Genomic DNA, 22,907 nt, shown 5'->3' with positions numbered 1-22,907 from the left:
AAATATTTCAGAATATGTAATCATTTTAAAATGACAATTCCATAATCAAAGGTGTGTGTTAATTTGTTTCTTAATTTATAATGATTTTCTAGTTTTGGACAATAAAAAACTCTCATTTTTGTTTCAAATTTTAAAATATTTTAGAAATTAAGAACATTAGTGAAGATTTCCAAAATATTCCAGAATCTATCTTTAAAGCTGTGTTTTAATTAATGTACACTAGGTCATTGCATAGTCTACAATATTCTAGAAATCTATAAGACATAAATCAAGATTTTCAGAATGGGCAATCACTTCAAAATGAAAATTAATTCCATAATCAAAGGTGTGAATTTATAATTGTTTTCAAGATTTTCAGAACGTGCAATTACTTCAAACTAACAATTAATTCCATAATAGAAGATGTGTGAATTTATAATTGTTTTCCGGAAGAAAAAAAAAAAAAAAATTTCTATTTCTTAATTTATAATTGTTTTCAAGATGATAAAAGGTTTCTATTTTTGTTTTAAATTTTAAAAATTACAGAACATTAATGAAATTCTTTTATAATTGTTTTCAAGATAATAAAAAGCTTCTTATTTTTTTCAAATTTTAGAAATTACAAAACATTAATGAAGATTTCCAAAATATTTCTAAATCTGCAATCCCATTAAAGAGTATTTTAGGAATTTATAGTATATGAGTGAAAATTGTCAAAATATTTCAAAATGTGGAACTATTTTAAAATGACTTCTAAAATAACATTATATTTAATCTGTATTTAGAGTATATTTTAAAAATATAAAATAGTTTTCCACTACAGGAAAAATATAAAATAGTTTTCCACTACAGGAAAAAACAAATTATAAAAAAACCTCAAGTAACAAGACAAATTATAAAAAAGACTTGAGTAACAGATTTACAGAATATTTCAAAATGTACATTCATCAAAATCATTACCTATTCTGTTTTGGAAATCTAATTGGGTATAATTTCTTACTCTGGAAGTCTAATAAACATAAACATAAGTGACAAATTCTCAAAATCATTACATATTCTGTTTTGGAATCTAATTGGATATAATTTCTTATTCTGAAAATCTAAACATAAGTGACAAATTTTTCAAAATCATTACATATTCTGTTTCCGAAATCTAATTGGATATAGTTTTTTATACTGGAAATCTAATAAACAGAAGTGACAAATTTCCAGAATATTGCAGGGCTAAATGATTACAGATTTTGAACATCTAACAGATTTTCATTCCAAAAACCAAACAACGTTAAAAGTAAACCTGTATTTTCAGTGACCTTAAAAGTAAACCTGTAATTCCAATAAAATTTATAGAATGTTAACCAGAATTAAGTTTTGGGGCTAATTAATTTGCTCTCTCCTTTGTGTCAGTTGGACGATTGTGTGCTGTGCCGATTGTTTCAGAAACTGAATCATTCTCCTCAGATGGTTTCGTGCTCACAGCTGGAGGTCCCGTCGCCGTCAGCTACTAACGTGCAGCACACCGGACAAGCAATGCCAAAATTCGGTCCCTTTTCGAGGGTGCTTCTGAACGAGGGTCCGTCTATGGAGAACTTACCGAGCCATGCCACGTCAGATGCCAACAACGCAGCCGTATCTTCTGCGGAGTCCGCATCCTCGCTGCAGGTAGTTCCCCAACCGCTAAATTCATCGGAGAGCTGCAGCGACTCGTCAATGAATTGGTCTGCGCAAAGCCTACAGGAATTGTCTGGTCGTCGTATAAATATTTTTGACTTTTGTCTCATAAAAATCCGTCGGGAAGAGAGTGGAAGCAACCCTAGTCTTTGAGAACTGTGATGCAGAATTAGCACTCTCGGATTCATTCTTCCTAACAGCAGGGGATTGATTTGCCCACTACTAGAACGAGGACAGGCCTAGCTACTTTGCAAGCATTCCAGGCTAGGCACCTAACTGCGGTTATTCCTCCAACTCCAAGAGGTTATTCTGGGCTAGGCTAAACCTTCGACGCCTTCCACTAGCGGATGAATACTAAACTCAAGATATCCCCTCTGCACGCGGAAAGGAAAAGCGACTCTTCAATGGTATATGCCGAAAATCCTATGTTTGGAGTGACCATGAATACACTGCTGGAGACCCTTCTTTCGTGAGACAGTTGTGATTCCGCTTTGACTAATAGACAGATGGGATACTGAAGAAGACTGACTCTCTTAACTGGCCCAAGGGTTAAGGCTAGATGCACCTCACGCATACGCAACGCCCCTTACGACTGCTCTGCATCTAGGGTTCTGGCTTTCATCGGCGTAACGACTGCTCTTTTCCACTTATACTCGCCAAGGTAAGGTGTTTACTATAAGGAAGAGTCTACGAAAACTCTCTTTGCCACTGCTGTTATCTCTGTCCCCGTCGCTGCTACTCTTACCTCCCTTCCTTGCCTCGGTGTCTTCTACGCGAATACGCTATGCTACCATCAGTATCAAAGCTAAGCGCTCCTAGGCTCGCAGGCAGGGATGGTGGGGAAGAAAGCGCATTGCGTGATTCCTGTGGGGTGAGTAGGATCACTGAAATATTGACTTACGCGGGTCCAACTGACCAAACAAGGAGTAAGCAGCGCACACAGGAAAGTCGGTCCAAGCCGCAATATCCTTCTTGATTGATCCCTAATCTCGAATCGACGAATTCAACGCTTTCGCTTTAGCTTTAGCTCGATCAATAGAACGTCAGTTAGTTTCATATCCCATTTGAATGAACAGACAACAGGAGCCCTCCTTTTCTATAAAAAGGGGGAAGGTTACTGATTGACATGCCAGCGGGGATAGGAGAGAGAAGGCGATTTTCGCTGTCTGCTAGCTAGTGGCATTAGCGTCTGAGGCTGGTGCGAAGGATAGAGCGAAGGCCAGTGGGGAGAGACTTTCTAGACTAGGTATTTAGTACTACTCTAGAATAGGTGAAAGGGTGATTCGCTCGTAAGCCCAACTCAAACTCATTCATAAAGTCTAGCTCGATCGATCACATGTAAGTTGACCCAATAAAAAGCGGAGAATTGCCTCTTGAGACCCAAAACGCATCCGGGTCTGGGCAAATGAGTTTAGCTACTTTCCGTGTCAGCAGATCATAATAACACGTAAAAAAAGTTTACTTCCCTTGTTGCGAAGAGGCCAGCCTACGTTCTGAAAGCGGATTTCAACAGGTGGGAGCGTCTGGGGGCGTCTAGTCTAAGAGGTTGGTTTCGGAAATCCATACCCCTGCTAGCTCAAAGAAGCCTTAGAGAGAGGGATAGATGACATTCATGAATAATCCGATGTTTCCGTATCGGTTTGAGAGTTTAGCTTGTGAGAGGACCTAATTACACTTGACATAGCATGGGCCAGGCTATAAGGCCCGGCTTGAAGCCTGAAATACAGCCAGAAGAGAAGTGTCGGTGGGAAAGAATAATAGGTTCGTAAGGCCGGCAAGACGAACCGATACGCTATGGCATGAATACCCCGCAAACACTTATAGTTAGTTACTATTCAAAGCCGTCCGTAGTAGGTGTTCCAATTTATCATTACCACCCCCGGGTACATAATCTAAGAAGGTCTATTCTGAACTACAATACTGAAAAAACCTTCCACCAGAACTGCAGCATAGCTGGCTGGAAATGCTCACCTGTAGCGATTAGGTTTCTTTCCCACGCGTAGGGCATGTCTACTTTCTTAGCTTACAATGGAAAGGGCATAGATAAATGCTATTAGACTGGAATAACTACCCCCTTTCCCTATTTAATAGCATTTTCAGATCCCTTAGCATCTTCAGACCTTGGCGAGGAATCTCCGAACCTTGGCTTTTTTGGTCGATCATATTCGGGCTTATCCCCCAACCCCAATACCCAAACCTTTCCGTCATAGTCTTTGCCGAGCTTCTTTCATCCGGTACTTAGCCTCAGTTTTGACTCTTCTTCCTTTCCCTACGAAACAGAATAGGGAGAAGTCCTGTTTAGGCTTTAAAGAAGGGCTTAAGGGTTGGTTTAAAGAGAATAAGGGAAAAAACAAAGCTTTCTATTTCACGACTCTCGTTTGGCGCAGGGTTTAGGCAATAGACTTCAAAGACAGGACGGAGTGCTGGGGGTTGAGAGTTGGCAAGTGAAATTGCTTTAGAGAAGAAGTGAGATGTGATAATGAAACGAAAATCTCTTTTATGCGAGAGGGAGCATCAGCATCCGGCGATAGGATACTGGAGAAGGGTTCGATTCCCTTGAACCTTATGTCTGATCCTAACGGGAGATAGCCAAGTGAGAAAGCATACTAAGGTCACTGCCGGTATCCCATGCTATCACCAGAAGGATTTGAAACTAGGATAATGTGCAGAAGGCAGTCTAAGATAGTAGAGCGAGAAAGCGGTCGGGCCCAATGAGCTCTCCAATCGTGCACCGAAATGGAGCCGGAGAGACGGGAACCTCAGATCGTCTAAGCTCTCTTATTACACGAACTTCTGCTCCTTCTCATGATTAGGGGGGATAACATCTTATACTATGGCATTCAATAGGGTACCCCAACTAAATGAGAAGCAAAAGAGATTAAGTAACCCTTCTTCCTTCCCCTCTGAACTTATCTTCTTCACTTCTTTGTTTCACTAGATGGAACTCAAAAGCGTAAACTCAACTCGAACCTCTAGAGAGTGGGAATCAAACGCTTAGAGCTTGCCTTCTCTCTGTCCTTTTCCTTGCCCTACGCGGGACAAGCAAATGCTTTCCTTTCTTTTCGGGAATATAAGGACGCTTCTGCATTTCGGTGTTCTCGTCAATAGAGGAGTTGGCTATCGTGGTATGAGGTTCGCGGACGGCGATCACACTTCTTCCTTGGGTATAAGTGGGAGTAAGGTCTGTAGAATCTTTCCCGCTAGGTCCCTTTCTCTTTCTTCCTTACTTCCTTTAGATTCTCCTTTTCAAGTAAAGTCAGAACCTCTAGCAAAAGAGATTAACGCGCGGGTTACTATCACCTTGCTTACTCTAGCCTTTGAAAGCTTCTTCTTCCCATACTCTATCCAGGGGTTTTAGCTATGGCTTACTTGCTTGCATGGGAGATAGGGGTTGCTTACTGTCCCATTACTTACGATCATCCCTGGGAACTTTGAACTGAAACTGATGACTGACTCGAACGAGAGTATAGATAGAAAAAGGGGTACGATAGCAGGCTGACTGACTCACTGGTTAGAGCGTAGGGCTGACTTGATAGATGGTTTATCCCAATCCTATCCTTACTCTTAGGATCCCCTTCCTTACCTTACTTGAGAGAGCGTTTTACTAACTACTGGAAAAGAGGGTAGGTAGGGAACGAGGCTAACTCCTACAACTCAAAGGCAGGGTTTGCTTGCCCATACAGCACGAGGGAATGACTACAACGCTGACTCTAGAACCTGACTTGACTTATGAATATGAAAGATCCTGGGGACTGAGCGCGCTTCCTCTATTTATCCCGTGGCAAAAGAACCCTCCTTACTTCTACAAGGCATACTTACGCTTACTTTGCAACTTCTGGCACCTTCTCGCCTTACTTGATAGCACGTGGGAATGACTAGCTCTTGCTACAAAACTAGCACTTGGGAGTAAGAAACTTATGTTAGCTCTATCCGCAGGGTTTGAGGGCACTGAGCTTATTCGTCAGCGCAGGGCTAGGTTTGAATCACCTTCCCTACTCCTCCAAGGCTCATAGGCTTACTTACTACTGGCTTAAAAGACAACCTTCCCCGTGGGAGAAAGAACCTGGCTTACTTTATTGAACTTCCCTGACCCTTTCTTAATATAGAATATCCCCTTGGACTGAATGAGTCACTAGCTTACTTGATTAGTTGCTTAGCTGGCTTTCTTCTCCTAGCACCAGGGGCACTCCTAAAAGGCATGGGCAAAGGGGAATGACTGACTATAGCGCCAGCACTTTCATTAGAATTTCCTTTACCCTTACTTCTATCCCAATCTCATAGTACTTTCTTCAATGAACTGACTGTAAGATAAGGGCTACATTGAAAAAGGAGGAAGAAAGATTCTTCAATCGACCTGGAAAGAAAATCCTGGTCCTTGTCCTTTCGAACTTGAACTAACGTCCCACCCTCTCCAACTCAGTAGAGCTCCCCTAGCCTTCCCCCTATTCAGTCTCAGTCCTAAAGCCCTCTCTTCTCTTGGGGCACTAAAGAAGCGCATCTCGCACCTCAGCAAATGTACAAAAGGGACCGCTGTCTGCAAACCCGTGGCATTTTCCTCCCCTTTCCTTCTGGGGGCACTTCCTTATTCCCTTCATCTACTTCTATTTAAGCTTTGCTTCCCTTCTTCCTTGGAGTTGGTGGAGTCAGTGATAAGCACTCTTTCTTCTATTCTAGACTTACCAATCTTGGCTAGCTTCTTCTCTGGCGCTAAGCCCTTGATCTGACTACTCTACACCTTTGGCTAATAGAATCAATCATTCTTCACCCTGCCAATCTTCTTCTTTAAGACAGATCGCTTACCTCAGTCAGCGGGCAGCCCAGTCGAAGTGACCTCTGAGTACATATACTATACTCATACCCATCTTACGAGACGGATGTCTTCATCCTATCTTGCTTGCTTTCACGGCGAACGACCGGCTTTGACCGGGAACCAATATACCAAGAACCAAGGAAGGGGAGTGGGTGGTCCAACGGAACGGCGGAAAGGAAGGACTGGAAAAAGCAGATAGGAGTGCTTGGGCCTTTTCAAGTAGCCGTAAAACGCAAATGCCCTCTCCTCTCCTCTCCCTTATGGTCGAGCACCTAAAGGTCCTCTCCCTATGGTCGAGCCTGCTTACGCATCCTTATCAGTCGAGCCCCCTAAAGGGTGCGTTAGCACACTCGACTGTCAAGGCCGCCATCGACGGAGTCACTCACTATTCATATGGTGAGGGTCCTCTCCTTAACAGTCAAGCCTGCTTACGCATCCTTAACAGTCGAGCCTGCCTCCGCATCCTCTCGATGGCGGCCCTTATGGTCGAGTACCTAAAGGTCCTATGGTCGAGCGCCTCCGGTCCTTATCAGTCGAGTCACTAACGTACCTGGGCATGGTGGTAGTTAGTTATATATGAGCATGTGGTTTCACAAGATTGCTGCTCGGCGAAGGCAGAATGACATATCTCGAATGACGTAATTACGTATATAATGAATGCCGACCAAGACAATGAGTAAGTGACTGCCCCTCCTCTCCTCTCCTCTCCCTCTCCTCTCCCTCTCCTTAACAGTCGAGCACCTAAAGGTCCTTATGGTCGAGCACCTAAAGGTTCAATTTACTTATTGGGTGGGGGGCTATGGTCGAGCCTGCTTACGCATCCTTAACAGTCGAGCACCTAAAGGTCCTTATGGTCGAGCACCTAAAGGTGATGGCGGCCTTAACAGTCGAGCCTGCTTACGCATCCTCTCCCTTGGGGTCGAGTACCTAAAGGTCCTTATCAGTCGAGCCCCTAAAGGGTGCGTTAGCACACTCGACTGTCAAGGCCGCCATCGACGGAGTCACTCACTATTCATATGGTGAGGGTGCGTAAGCACACTCGACTGTCCAGGAGAGGGTTTTAACGCTCACTCATCATATGGGTGAGGGCCCTTACTTCTTCATAGGGACGGAGTCACTCACTATTCATATGGTGAGGGGTGTTCATATTAGGGTCCTCATATGGTGAGGGTCCTCTCCTTATCAGTCGAGCCTGCTTACGCATCCTCTCCCTCTCTCCTCTCCTTATCAGTCGAGCCTGCGTACGCATCCTCTCCTCTCCTTATCAGTCGAGCCCCCTAAAGGGTCCTCTCCTTATCAGTCGAGCCTGCTTACGCATCCTTAACAGTCGAGCACCTAAAGGTCCTAATGGTCGAGCCCCCTAAAGGGTGCGTTAGCACACTCGACTGTCAAGGCCGCCATCGACGGAGTCACTCACTATTCATATGGTGAGGGTCCTCTCCTTAACAGTCGAGCCTGCTTACGCATCCTTATCAGTCGAGCCTGCTTACGCATCCTTATCAGTCGAGTCACTAACGTACCTAATTGATAGCCCGGTGAAATGGTGGTAGTTAGTTATATATGAGCATGTGGTAGTTTAGGTAGAGATAGAGATGTGCACCTCGGCGAGATGGCGTAATGACATATATAATTCATGCATAATGACATAGAGAATATATGCTTTGGCGGAGGTTTTCACATCTTTCCCTCAATTTACTTATTGGGTGGGGGGGGCTTTTGGTCGAGCACCTAAAGGTCCTATTATAGCATTTTCAGGACCCTTTAGGGGGCTCGACTGATAAGGAGAGGAGGCGGAGGTTTTGAAGCGTAATGACATATATTGGGACTTGGGAGCACTTGAACCTATTTCTATATTTAGAAATACTAATGAATGATATGTACAACCCTATTTAGGATTGACAAATAGGCACAGTGAAGGGCCCTTTTGCTTGGTTACATCAACCCATCTCGGCTTGGCTGTTGCTTACTCACTCCCTAGGTGATGCCTCGTTCTAGTAGTGGGAAAATCAATCCCCTGTTGTTAGGAAGAATGAATCCGAGAGTGCTAATTCTGCAACTGCATGTGGAAAATCCGGTGCTAGTCTTAGTAAGAATCCCCTGCGCATTCATCTGACTCTATCAATTCCCCTTTTGAATGGACATCGACCTCCTTAGATTAGATTCAAGTAAGGGCATTGGAGCTCTTTGATGTTGATGCTTGAGAAGAACCTGTGGCACTGACCTGACTTTCGGAATAGTCCAATACGGACACAACCGGAGACCTGGGATATTATTGATTGATACCCGTCGATTGAGAGAAGGTCCGGAGGGTCTTGCGCTTCCTAGTGCAAGGAGAGAGATTTATGACTGATCATTATATATGTCATTTCATACATGACCAGAGAGATGTGAGTGAGAGAAGGTCCGGATGGAAGAAGTTCACAATTCGATCTCTCAAAATAGCATAATGACATATATAATATATGCATGATCTGCTAAAGCGTAATTACCTATCTCATTCAGGCAGGGAGATCGTCATGAATTCGATCATGACCGTAATGACATATATAATATATGAATATGAAGGCTGCCGGCATTCGAAAGAAGGTGCGTGAGGCAGATACTTTACCCCCTACCTTTTCTCCCCCCTCGAGCTGCATTGCATGGGCCGGACCCTCTCTATGATGTTGGAGGTGTTGGACTCGAGTCGGTTGAAGTCCAAGTAATAATCTCATATAATAAGAATGGATCTAGCATTTTAGAATGAAATAACCATAATTGCATAATGACATATATAATATATGCATGATCTGCTAAAGCGTAATTACCTATCTCATTCAGGCAAAGCGATCGTCATGAATTCGATCATGACCATAATTACATATATAATATCTCGAATTACTCACATAACTCATTGACCACGGTGACCGAGAGTCCCAAAAGCTCTCGCATCGAACAACCATGTCGGTGATAAAAACCGCAACCTCAGTGGGCGCATAAGGATAAGTCGAATGGCGTACAATCAAAAGGTTGGCACGGCGGGATAAGCCCGTGCACGCAAAGGAATAAGAGGATATACTCCAAACCTGCTGCTCGAGGGAAGCAGCCCGTAAAAGGATAAATCATCCCTCTCGCGGAAAGGGCTTTCGCGAAGACTTCGGCAACCCGAGCGGGCTCTGAAGAAAACAGTTGGGGAGGATCGTCCTCCTCGGTCAGGAAAGGGAACAATCTACCACTACTTATGAAAAAAACAAAAAAGACAGGTTTATTGGTGGGCAGACCCAATTCTCACTCACATCACCGCTCCTGTCCACAGCCATCGCAAGTGGTAAGGTGGGTAGAACCCCTTGACTTCTATTAGTTCAACTATTGATTTCTCTTACGGAATGAGATTGGCACGACTCTGTTAGCTTGATCCTTCTTCTTTTTTTATTGAGGGGGTGCAACCTTACACCCATAGGTCCTAGCTGGCTGGCTAACTAATCTCCGTGCCTTTCTCCACCTCCAATATGCTAAGGATTACTCGTCCTTGTCCTTACTGGGTGAGCAATCATACTTCAATATATCTCGTGTCACCCGCTTGCTTGCATACTTTCATCCGTTTTCCATTATTAGGCTCTAATTCCGCCTCTTCCATGGGTACGCTGGTAGACCTCTTCCCATCATCCGGTGGTGATACGTCCTGCCTACAGGCATACAGTGAAAAGTCTTTCCATAGGATGGCAGATTTAGGGTAAGGGTGGACGTATCCTCGATGGGTGCACGATTCTGATTCTTCCGATTCTGATTCTGAGTCCGATTCTGATTCTGAGTCCGATTCGGATTCTGAGTCAGATTCTGATTCTTCTTCAGATTCTTCAAATTCAGGGGCGGAGCCACTCACTATTCCGATGGTGAGGGCTTTCAGAGGGAGTATGGGTCGGCTCCGTTCCTCCGGTACTACGTTCTTCGGAACTACGCCGCGGCTCGACATCCCGCAACACTCATTATGACAGCGGAACCATTCTAGGCCAGGCGGGATTGCCTCGCCGACCTTATGGTTACAGCCAAAGCCAAAGCCACTAACTCTGGGTTCAACCTTCCTGCATGTGACAGTCTCCCATAACCGATAAGGATGGGAGAGGACCCTTTAGGCCCGGGGACGAGCAACAGACTTGACTTATAAAGGATCTAAGGCTTGTCCTCCCGGATATCAACGAGGCCTAAGGTGAACTTATTTTTTAACCGGGTGCACGAACCAAATGGAAGGGCGGAGGCGAATCATTTGGGTACGGACCGTGGGATTGAATGGGAAAGAAATATACAAACTCCCACGGCAGGGGTTCGATTTGGTTTCGTGCGAAAACCCTAAGATCTAAGAAAGAGGACCGGTAGGGTGAGGGTGAGCTTGCCGAACTCTCGACAACGGAGAGGTTACGAGGTCGAGGAGAGGAAGCGAAAGCTGGCTCGACCAACGGGAGAAGTACTCACTATGGCGGCGGTTTAGGACTTTCTCCCTTGCCCGATGCGGACAAGCGACTACGTTCCTACGAGATTGGCCATTTTACGGGCGGTTTGAACATCTTTCGATGGCGGCCTCCGTCGAGAGTTCGCTTGCTCACCCTAGAAAGATTGGCCATTTTACGTTGGCAGCGGTTTTGGAATATTGAGCAACGCCCCCACCCAAAACCAAAAGGTAGGGCAATTGAAATGCATAATTACATATATAATGAATGCTTGGAATCTCCCTCATTCATCCAGCGAGAACGTCATGACATATATCATTTCCGACCAAGCCAAGAAGTAAGAGGCTGCTAGTCATTCATGAGATATATTATATATGTAATTACGCTCTCTCGAATCCAATCACCGAGGCCCGGTAGGCCCCTCCCCAAAAGAGAGGACCGACAGGGTGCGTAGCACGCTCGATAATAAGGCCGCCATCGGCTCGACTGATAAGGATGCGTAAGCAGGCTCGACTGATAAGGAGAGGACCTCACCATATGAATAGTGAGTGACTCCATCCCTTTAGGTGCTCGACCAAAAGCACTATTTACCCACCCACCCCAATCCCCAGGATGCGGAGCACGCTTTTTTAGTTACTTATTTGAGAGGCCCAATAAGCATCAAGGTCCCGGAGGGGCTTGCGCTTCCTAGTGCAAGGAAGGCAGGGTGAGGTACGTTAGTGACTCGACTTATGGGAGAGGTACGAACGCTCGACTAATAAGGCTGCCATCGCCACCATCGATTTCTCGCTCGACCATAAGGTCCGGAGGTACTCACTATTCATATGGTGAGGTCCTCTGGTGAGGGCCGCCATCAGGGCGAGGACGTCTCGATGAGATTCTCATGTAGAGAAAGGAAGGAGTAAGGGGAATGGCGCACCTCAAACCGGTACTACCTCACCCACCTCCCAGACTAACAACCACAGCATGAAAGACACTACCTGACTAGCGTGAATGCCACTTCGGAAGGTTACAAGTGGGACTACTTCTCTACTCTACCTTATGGCTAGTACCTTACGGAGAGCTTACTAAGGCAATACGTAAAGCAAGTAGAATGGATAGAGACTACTACAGTCTTCTTTAGAGCTAGTACTCTTATTGCTCAGACCTACCGGAAGGAGTCCACATAGTATAGTGAGTAGTATGGCCTAAGACCTTATGGAAGTCCATATGGCTAGTACACTTCTTGGAAATATGGAATGGAATAAAATGACATCTATGATCTGGATTATTCCCCTTGTTGATGCCCCATTGGATATAACTTAGGAGTAATATACCCCATTGGATTGGATTAGTACAAAGCCTTACTACTAGCCCATAGAGGAGAGACTGCCTTAGGTATAAGATAGAGAGCTTTAGCTCTAGCCATTGATGCAAGTATCACGTATATATGCAGTATCATATGTTGTATAGATCCCAACATAAAGGCTTTCACGTATTTGAACTAATAAAGGGGACTTTGGTGGGAAAAAACCTACATGGATAAGTTGGGTAATCGGGGTGCCTCTCACACTGGGGACTATACTCCTCCCTCTGGCCTCTCCTATATGGCAGCATCAGCAGAAGATTCCGTATTCTATCCGTGCCTACTTGGTTGGGTTGGGTGAACCTCACTATCTCCATTTGCTGGTGGGAACTTGGCTCAACAACCTCCCCTCTCTGAATAGCTCTATAGTCCCTTATCCCTGAGGTGTCTGGTCTCTATTTGTTGGTGCCTTGGTGGACTTGGTTGGCTAAAGAGGAGAGGCTGGTCAGGGTGGAAAAGTGTATATGCTCATTAGGATATGCTAATTAGTATATGGGTGGGTGCTAAGGATCACCTACCTCTTTAAAATGGAAAAGTGAAACCTCACACTCGTAACCTCGTATGAGCCCCTCCGGTCGTAGAGATGCAACGTCGTATAGTGACAAACATGTACAATGTCTTAATGACGGCATCCCGGCTTAGAGAAACCTCATGAAATGGAATTCTTACTCAATAATCAAATCCATATTGATTAGTTTTCCCCATGCCTTAAGCTGTAGTCCACGGCAAGAAGCCTTAAGAGAATACATTGACTCCTGGCATCAAGTACCAGCATTGAGTGGTGAAGGTTAGTGGGGTATCGTGGCCCTATCCTTCCTCTCGGCCAGTGGTGAGGTTGTCCTCTATCCAACGCCTATCTCGTGTGGCTTCCGTCTGTTGCCCCGAAAGTGCAAGAAAGCAAGCAATCACCTCTTCAAACGGTGTATCGAGAACAGTTCACACGTCTCGAACTGGGCATGGTGGGTGGGTGTCACTACGCTCCGATGAATGTCTGATTCAGGAAAGTTCCAAGCGAACTTGGCGCCTGGTCCGAATCTGTTGGCTATGTGGGGTGGCCCCTCTTCCTCCTTCCCTTCCTTCAACCTCAAAGCAATCGACAGCATCCTGCTGCCCCTAGGTAAACGACATGAAAAAAAGGGCATAGTGTTCAGTAAGAATCAAATCCATTTATGTGCCCCGATGTTGTGGTGGTTTTCCCATAAAAAGCAAAATGAGGTTTTGACAATTGAGAAAGGTATTGTATTGAGCAGGTTTTCCTGATCTCCACACCACAATATGTTGATCTCTATGTTGATCTCTCGTTTATGGATTTCACGTGGATTATTCCCCTTGATTCCCCATTGGATTAGTCCCGTTGGCTTATTGAATGAATTCGAGCAAGCTCTCCTGTTGTATTCCTTCAAGCAAGGGAGACTGCTAGAAGAAGGAAGCGAGCAGGCAAGGAAGACAAGCATACCAGCATGAAGCCAAGCCGCTTATCAGAGTGAGGGGAACTTGTTCGGCGAAGCCAGAAGCACTTATATAGAGTACTGATTATCCCGTAATGATGTATATACAGAATGCCCTAAGCAAGAGCAAGGGATACCAGCACGCTTTAAGGCTAGCCAGACACATAGGTAGAATATGCCTTTGTTCCTAGGATCGATCGACCACAGCACAGCACCTCACGCTAGTTGTTCACAAATCCAGTACGCAAGTAGCTCTAAGCAAGGAAGAAAAGCATACCTCCTGTATGCAATGCAATCCATACTTTATTCCTGAACTAGTCTGAGGGAGACCAGAGAAGAGAGTCAGACCTATTGGCAGCTGTTGTCTGAACCAATCCCAGCTGCCCCCGTAACTTAAGCCAGGCCAGGGAGCGATAAGCCAGGCAGTGACTCTGATTATAAAGTCTTCATCTTTAGAAACCATACCCCCTAAGCAATGGAGTTATTATCAATAAAGCAGGAGAGCGAGCAGGGGAGCTATTACGATTATTTCTTTCTTTATTAACTAGCCAAAGCAATGGAGGGACTCTACTCAGCTAATGCAGCCAGATGAATGTGAGAGTAATTTATTGCAGCAAGACCAAATCCCCTCGTCCAACTAGCTAAACCAAAGAACGAAGTAGCTCAAGAAAATGGATAAGAAGAAAAGCAATAGCATTAGAGTAAGGTAAGGCAGGCAAGCTTAAGAGTTCTAAATACTATGTTCATATATATAAATACAGACAGGTTCAAAGGGTAACTTGTTGCGGAAGACATATAGTTAATTCATGATAGTAGTCAGTAAGGGCTAGCTCTAAGTGATAGTAGTCCGGTAGGTAAGAAAGCTTTAGTGACCGATCCACTGAGCTCAGTAGCTTCCTCGAGTTAGTAGTCTTTCTTATTGTCCCTATCCCTGCCGGTAGAGTGAGCTCCCGATCCATAAGCATGCAAGCGAGTAAGCTGGGGAGACCTACCTTACGAATCCAACAGCGGAGAAAGTAAGAAGCTTATAAAGACAGCCCTCGGCAAGGAAGAAGGGAGACGACTATCAGACTTAATGCTTGTAGTTATTCTTAAGTAATCATTATTAGAAATACAATGCCCGCTTAATGCGAGCAAGGAAGACCTACTTTGGTCGAGACGGGCTTAACGCCCTCCTCTCCCTCGTAACCTCGGCCGAGTCCCTCACCTCTTTGGGAAGGTGAGCAATAAATCCCTCACCATCGGTTGGACTTCTCAGCTTGGTTACTTGACTGGGCGGGAAACAGTCATTGTCGGGAGATCATCGATAGCCGCCGGTCAGTGCCATACGAGATATGTCATTCTGCCTTCGCAGAGCAGCAATATCTGTGGCCCTTCCCACTTTGAGGTTCTGGGTGGGCGAATAGATAGGAAATGCTTGAATGAACTACCCTTTCACTTTGATTAAGTTCCCTACTACTCTCACAGCCAGCATTGTTGTTTTCCCTGCCGACTAGAACAGCCAGCCAAGAATGGTGGTGGGAGGTGCATATCCTACTATCCCCATCATGCTCACTAAACCCTGAATGTTGTGCAGAAGTCCGTAGCCCCTACCCATCATGCTTACTAAAACCTGCATGCAATCGTGCCCGGGAAGTCTGCACTGCTAACGCGAAATATAAGTCTGGAGCGCTAACGTGAAAGAACGGAACTTGCTGGAGTGCGCTGGAGATAGAAAGAGAGTTACCACTGGAGGAGCATAGGGCGAGATAGTGACTGCTGGAGCGTAGAGCTCGCTGGAGATAGTGACCGCAGTCCGCGTTGTAAAGAAACCCGCGTTTACACCCTACGAAACTCAGCAGACCAACCCTGGCTGGACTGGACTGAAGAGCTAAAGCAGACCAACCCCACCCGATACATCAAGCATGCATGCATCCTGCCTTGCTAAGACACCTGGGAGCTTGCATTGCTATCACTTACCTACCTGCTTGCTATAACTTACCTGCTTGCTATAACCTCCCTACCTACTCTCACAGCCAGCAAGGCTATCTTACAATGGATTTGATCGACGAAATCACTGATCGAATAGTTCATAGTGGGACCTAGCGAAGCGAGCCCACTGAAGTAAGTGTCAGACCTTATTTATGCGCCCCCGCCCGCGACTTGACCGTGGTAAAGTCTCAGCCCCCAACAGAAAGGTTCATTGGAAAAACACTTTGGAAATAAAGTGGTTCAACGTTGTTTCCCCGTGGTTCTGCGTTTCATGGTGGGCTTGAGTTCCCTCACTGACTAACGGTGAAGTAAGCACACCATCCGCGGAATGTGTATCAATGAAGATAGAATGGATTCTACTCCATTATCATCTAACGGGGCAGCCTTGTGGCTGTTTGATCTCACTGATGATTGGTCCAGGGGCATACCCAAGGGACGATATCTAGGGTGCTCCCCTAGGGGCCTCCTGCTGTGTGCACTTTGAGGCGTGAAAGCACTCTCTCATCGAGGATTCTGAAATGGAACGGCCCCGTTACTCGCGTGTAGGCCCGGAATGAAATGGACTCGTAGGAGGCTTTACCTATCCACTATATTCGCTTCAGGTGCCAGGTTAAATAGAGAGTTAGCTCAGAACGATCCACTGTCTCGCGGCTTCAAGTTCTTAGACACCAGGTAGCCTGGCCCCCTATAAGTATTGTATTTATCTTACAGAAGTGGTTTTATCATCGACGATCATGGGAGTGAGTGGAGCCCATGAACGGAATCAGACCGATCGATGTGTCGAAACAGGCGAATGCTCGTACTTGGATCCGCATCCTACTTCTATTATTTATGGTATGGTGTAGTGCGCACTCCCCTATCCCTTTATCCGGTAAGGGATAAATCCTGTACGGAGGACGGAGATGAGACGGAGGACGGAGATGGAGATTTATTTCAATATAGGTAGATTATACCTTTGGTTGAAAATACGATATAATTAGGCCATTCTAGAGCCTTCCTGATTCTAGCTACCTTCGGTAGTTGGAGTTCGGTGCAGTTGGAGCAAGGGGTGCCTCCTTAATTAGGTTACTGGAAGTAGACAGTTGGAGCAAGGGGTGCCTCCTTAATTAGGTTACTGGAAGTATACAGTTGGAGCAAGGGGTGCCTCCTTAATTAGGTTATTGGAGTAGAAGACAGTTTGAGCAAGGGGTGCCTCCTTAATTAGGTTATTGGAGTAGAAGACAGTTGGAGCGTACATGGCCTTATAATTTGACCTATTGCTGAGTAGAAGATTAAAATTTGATCTATAGCAACATAGAATCCAATTTTATGAGGTAACCCAGATGTTAGAATGTCATGGTTCAAATCGGCTTGACCCTTCCAAACTGAGGTAGCCACAAAATACGATGTTGAAATATTATGTGGTCCGAGGGGAGCTTTAAATGACACCCAACCACACGGCTGTCCAAATGAGTTAAACTATACCGTAGGTTATCCATATTCTCCTTACTGTTTAAGCATTATGTTAGGATGTAAAGATTAATCAGCAGCTTGACCCTTCCTAACGGAGGTTGCCACAATTGCTTTTACTGACTGTAATGTGGTCCTGAGGGAGCTGCCATTACACCCAACCACACGGCTGTCCAAATACTTAAAATTGACCAGATGATATGGTTATTTCAAGGTATACTATAGAAAAGGTATAATCTATCTACTCAAACTTTAAGGGTGCCTTAAACGATCTAATTTGGCCATTCTAGAGTCTTCCTAGACCTTGATGGACAAAATAGCATATCATTTTAAAAATAATGTTAGAATGTTAAGGATACATTACAACTTTGACCCTTCCTAACGGAGGTTGCCACATTTCAATCCCTGTAAGACTGTAATGTGGTCCCGAGGGGAGCTGACATAACACCCAACCACACGGCTGTCCAAATACTTAAAAACTGATATGCGGTTTTCCATCAAGGTGATGGAAGACTCTAGAATGACCAAATTAGATACTTTTTTTATAAAAGGTATAATCTATCTACTCCAACTTTAAGGGTGCCTTAAACGATATAATTTGGCCATTCTAGAATGTCCTAATTATATCCTTCTAGACTTTTTGACCAGTCTGGGAGTTGGGGAAGAATATGAGCTTAAAGTCATCAGACTTTTTGAGATCCCAAGCTTTTCAGGTTGTGAGCTGCCCCATACCCTGCCCTTTGTCCTTTGACCTTTGTCCTTTGTCCTTCTGTTGATTTAAGCTGACCTTTGGTCTTCTGTTGATTTAAGCTGACCTTTGGTCTTCTGTTGATTTAAGCTGACCTTTGGTCTTTGATCTTTGATCTTGGGTCGATGGTCTTTGGTCTTGGGTCGATGGTGATCTACCCTAAAGGGTGGTTCCGTGGGGTATATGCTTTTGTAAGGGTTTTTGTGTTGCAACTTGTTGTAGTTAAAATGGTTTTTTAACTGTATATTTGGATTCAGCACCCTTGAAAACCCCTGGGACGCTTTCATTGTGCAGAAACTAGCTATCAAACTTGCGCTTCCAATAAATTCCTGCCGGATTTCGACTGGAAAAACCCGCTGGAAAAACTTTCAAAAAATCGCGTTATAGACTATTTCGCAACTAATTGTATCTACTCATGGTTTACCCCATTTTGAAGGTGGTGACTATAAAAAGAAGTTGCGTTACACCGGTCACTCTCTTTGACTTCAACTCACCGCTCACTAACTTCCACTCATGCTCTTGAAAAAGGAAAATGACTTCTTTTTAATGATTTTTAAAAGGCTTTAATCTCAATTGCAACGTAATTTTGAATACCACCCAGGTTTAATACGTTCTTTGGAAAGTAAAAAAATTGAAAATTTTGAATACCATTTTAATACAAATGTATAATATGTTATGGAGAAAGTAAAGAAAAAAATGAAAGATACTATAATTTTTTATAGCATTAATTTGTTTTTCCCAAATGTAGATTCATTAATGTATCTCATTGTCTCTTTTATTTTTATATATATAATTCCATTTTTTAATTCTAATAATTTTGGGTAAGATTTAACAATTTTATGCTCATTTGAAGTAATATTATACTGCCTTTTTTTCTCTGTTATTTAATTTAGTCCAAAATAGTGTTTAACATAATTATGCTTTAAATAAAGTAAATATTTGTTTTTATAATAGTAAAACATAAATAAATACTTGCTTATGACTATGATGATATAATGTTGTAAAGGTAAATACTTTTGTTAGGATAATGATAGAATAGATTGTATTGAACCTGACATGATAGATTGTTTTGTTTTTTATTTTGAAAATATAATTTATAAATTTTTATTGACTAGTTTTAAAAGCAGTTTTTTTTTTAATTATTTTATTGTTTTCTGATTTAGGAAATATAATTGTTTTAATTTATAATTGTTTTCATGATAATAAAAAGTTGTCTTTGTTTCAAATTCTAAAATATTCTAGAAATTATAGAACATTAATGAAGATTTTCACAATATTTAAGAATATGCAATTCAATTAAAATGACTTTTAAAGTTGTTTTTCAATTTAATCTACACTAAGTCATTACACGATCTAGAAGATTCTAGAAATATATGTCACATAAGCTAATATTTTCAAAAATTTTCACAATGTACAATCACTTTAAGTTGACAATTCCTTAATCAAAGTAGTGTGTTAATTTATAATTATTTTTGTGACAATAAAAACCTTTTCATTCTTAATTTTTAATTGTTTTGGGGACTAAAAAGTTTTTCATTTCTCTTTCAAATTTTAGAATATTCTAGAAATTATAAAATATTAGTGAACTTTTTTATTTTTCTTTCAAATTCTAAAATATTCTAGAAATTATAAAATATTCTAGAAATTATAGAACATTAGTGAAGTTTTTTATTTCTCTTTCAGATTCTAGTATATTCTAGAAATTATAAAATATTAAAAAAAATCAATTTAGTGTAGATTTCCAAAATATTTTTGCATGTGCAATCTAATTAATAGCCATTAGAAAGTTCAGAATACTGTAAATATTTAAAAAATTTATAAGGCATAAGCCCAGATTTTCAAAATATTTCATATTGCAATTCCATAATTAGAGTTGGGTGTGTTTATTTATAATTAAACCTGCATATCCAATAACATTTATAGAAGTTAATTTAAGTTTTCTGGCTAATTAATTTGCTCTTTCCTTTGTATCAGTTGGACGATTGGGTGCTGTGCCGATTGTTTCAGAAACTGAATCATTCTCCGGGGATGGTCTCGTGCTCACAGCTGGAGGTCCCGTCATCGTCAGCTACTGACGTGCAGCGCACCTGACAAAAACCAGCAATGCCAAAATTCGGTTCCTTTTCGAGGCTGCCTCTGAACGAGAGACCGTCTTTGGAGAACTTACCGAGCCATGCCACGTCAGATGCCAACAACGCAGCCGTGTCTTCTGCGGAGTCCGCATCCTCGCTCCAGCTAGTTCCCCACCCGCTAAATTCCTCGGAGAGCGGCAGCGTCAATGAATTGGTCTGCGCAAAGCCTACACATTACAACCATGTGTAAATAAATCCACTTTAATACAGTGAATAATTATTTATTTTTAGAATTCATTGAAGATTTTCTCTATATATTCGAAGACTACAAAATTGCAAAAATTATTGAGGCAAATATAGGTGACAAGTTGAAATTGGCATTTTGAAACCAAATATAGTGTTAGGGTCAAAGTTTGAGAACCATCTCACTTTTCCTTAAAAAGTAGGAACCTTTTTCAAGAATTCCCTAATAATTAATTAAGTTTGAAAATTGAATAACAAAAAGAACTTTTGGAGCATAGGTAATACTTCATAGAGTTTTGTCTAATTTGAATAGATCTATTAGTAAAAGTCTAATGTAGGTGCTAGCCTCGATTGTTAGCTCAATTGGTCGATTTTATGTCGCTAAAACACTTCACTAATGGGAGGTTAGGAGGTCAATTCTCCTCGTTGCCTTCAAGGTTATTAGCAACGGGATGTGATCCCTTCAGGTGGATTTTCCTGGACATTTTTGCGAGAGAGAGAGAGAGAGACTAATGTAGGTGGTAAAAAATTATTTAATTTGTAAATACTGTAGATGATTCATGAAACAAGACGCAGTGGCACATCTTCTAATTTCTCCACAATAAACACATTAAGAGAGGAGGGTTGAAAGTAGCTATCCTTGAAATAAACATGTTATGAAAGAACCAATCTTTGAGGATGAAGGTGTTCCATGGCTATTTCTCTTTCACATAAGGCATAAAACTAAAGTGTGTCTTTGCATGTGTTATAGTCAAACAACATATAATGGCTATCAAGTGGTTTATCTTCAAACAAAATCCATTGCTAGTCTATACGGATACCTTGCATGAGCTCTAGTTTATGCTTTGTGTACACGAAAAAATCGATAGAATTCATTCATAAGATAAAGGATCTCACATAATTCATTCATAACGAAAAGATTTCCTATGAGAGACTTGCATCATTTGGGAACTTCTTGTGATTAGCACAACCCTCTCAAAATTAAGGCCACAAAAATAATTTTCTTGACATTAGGAATTTCATCAAGGACTTTTATTGTAGGTAATTCATCAAACATTTTTTCTACCATAGCCTGATTTTATCCTACACATGGCATGCATACTTATGAAGCTGGGAAATCTCATTGGTGGTAGTCATAGTCCACAAGGAAATATTATTTTGACTAGCTCTCACACTTTCCATTGTACCACAAGTCTCATTATCCTTGTCAAATTGTTCGTTAATCATGGCCTATAGAGTATTAATCCTAAGTTGATACGTGGTTTGATACCAATACATGATTCACACCTTCGATGTTAGTGCAAGCCAACTTTCATCCATGGGTACATGTAAGGTTCTCCCACTTGGGCTCTACTGATGTTTTAAATTAGTGAAAATCTTCCTTGGAGGCTAGTTGGATTCACAAAAAAACATTGGTGTATAAATGTTAGGAATATTTGACCATGTTGAAGATATAGAATAACAAGAGGACATTCCACATGTTATCAAATTGGATTTCCTATATGGTTGGTTGAACTAGAATCCCTATGCATACTCCATCAACTGCTTCTTACCATAATCAATGGGCCTTTATATTAGTTTAACTTCATTTTTTAAGGTTAATCCTACTCCATTCATTGTTCACATCTAATTTTTTATGATAAAATGTTCATCTAAACGAAAGGGTTGACTAGTTCCTACTTTTAGTTGCCTGGTGATCAGGTGCTCAAAAATTTTCTCAAAATTCAAAGTTCTCGGATTGGTGTAGAACCTGAACGAATGTGTAGCGCTCGTCACCTTGAATCTGAGGCAACTCATTTCATGCTAAACAGACTCTGTATGCTCCCAGGAACATGTTCTGTTCGTTTTCCAAACATGCGAATTTAAAAAAAATATGCAGTCAACCCAGTCAGTAGTCCATACTACTGACATGGCGCTGACTGGGCATGCCTACATGGCAAAGTGACTGTGCATATGATTGGGGTCCTTTGGCCAATCAAGTGGCGCCAAGTGTTAGGATGTTGTTTGGTTCATTGGCGTTGATGTGTCAGTTTCTGGTTGGTGGGTTGGTGGCCAACCACAAGCTGCCACGTGGCCCAACCAGAGGCCACCACGTGGCAGCCCGAGGGCCACCAAAATTGGTTAAGGGGCCAAGCGGACCGGGCGGGGGTTGAACATAGCATAAAGGTTTTATTTATGGAATTATGGGGTTGCGGGTGGGGCTAACCACCAGGCTCTGCGCGACGGTCTCCAAACAGTTTCATGTGAATGCCGCGGGTGGGGTAAACCGCCAAGCCTCCACCCAACGGTCTCCAAACCGATGGTCCCCAAGCTTTCAATGTGTGTTAGTTCCAGTCTTTGCAGCCTGTCACCAGAGATCAACATGAGCTCTTACTATGTCTGGTTTTGTTAGATGTTTTGCACATGATGTTCAGCACAAAACATGTCACAAGTGTGTCCATCAGAAGAAACTCAGAAAAATATTTCCAACGGTATATCACGCTTCCATAACGGTTTCTAGATTAGAAGATATGATCGAAATGATTGAGTGATTCTTGGTTATGCATGTTTTGAGGTCAGTTGTTGTGCACAATGACAAGTTTAGTACAAAATCAGTTTCTGAAATAATGGTAAGGAATTTTTCAAAAGTGAAAGAGTTTTTTGTTCATCACATACCAAATAACAAAAACCTCCTTCATTTTATTCACAGGTGCTATATGTGGGAGATTACAGTGATATTTGGAGCCTACATTAAAACAAAGAAAATTTTT

General features: G+C 42.6%; 1 protein-coding gene across 1 annotated transcript; it reads left to right on the top strand.

The window, feature by feature from the left end:
* The first annotated feature begins 1,031 nt into the window (after positions 1 to 1,031).
* Positions 1,032 to 20,008, top strand: LOC149169588 (uncharacterized). Its single transcript, XM_089428738.1, has 2 exons — positions 1,032 to 1,638; positions 19,817 to 20,008. The coding sequence occupies exons 1-2, from the start codon at positions 1,438 to 1,440 to the stop codon at positions 19,931 to 19,933; spliced, it is 318 nt and encodes a 105-aa protein (XP_089284864.1). The 5' UTR covers positions 1,032 to 1,437; the 3' UTR covers positions 19,934 to 20,008.
* Positions 20,009 to 22,907: the final 2,899 nt, after the last annotated feature.

This window comes from Pinus tabuliformis, chromosome 4_2 (assembly GCF_031772625.1).
Source record: "Pinus tabuliformis cultivar Carrire ecotype Pingquan chromosome 4_2, CPIR1, whole genome shotgun sequence".
NCBI lineage: Eukaryota > Viridiplantae > Streptophyta > Pinopsida > Pinales > Pinaceae > Pinus > Pinus tabuliformis.
Note: the sequence above shows the minus strand (reverse complement) of the source record. Positions and strands in the feature narration are given on the sequence as shown.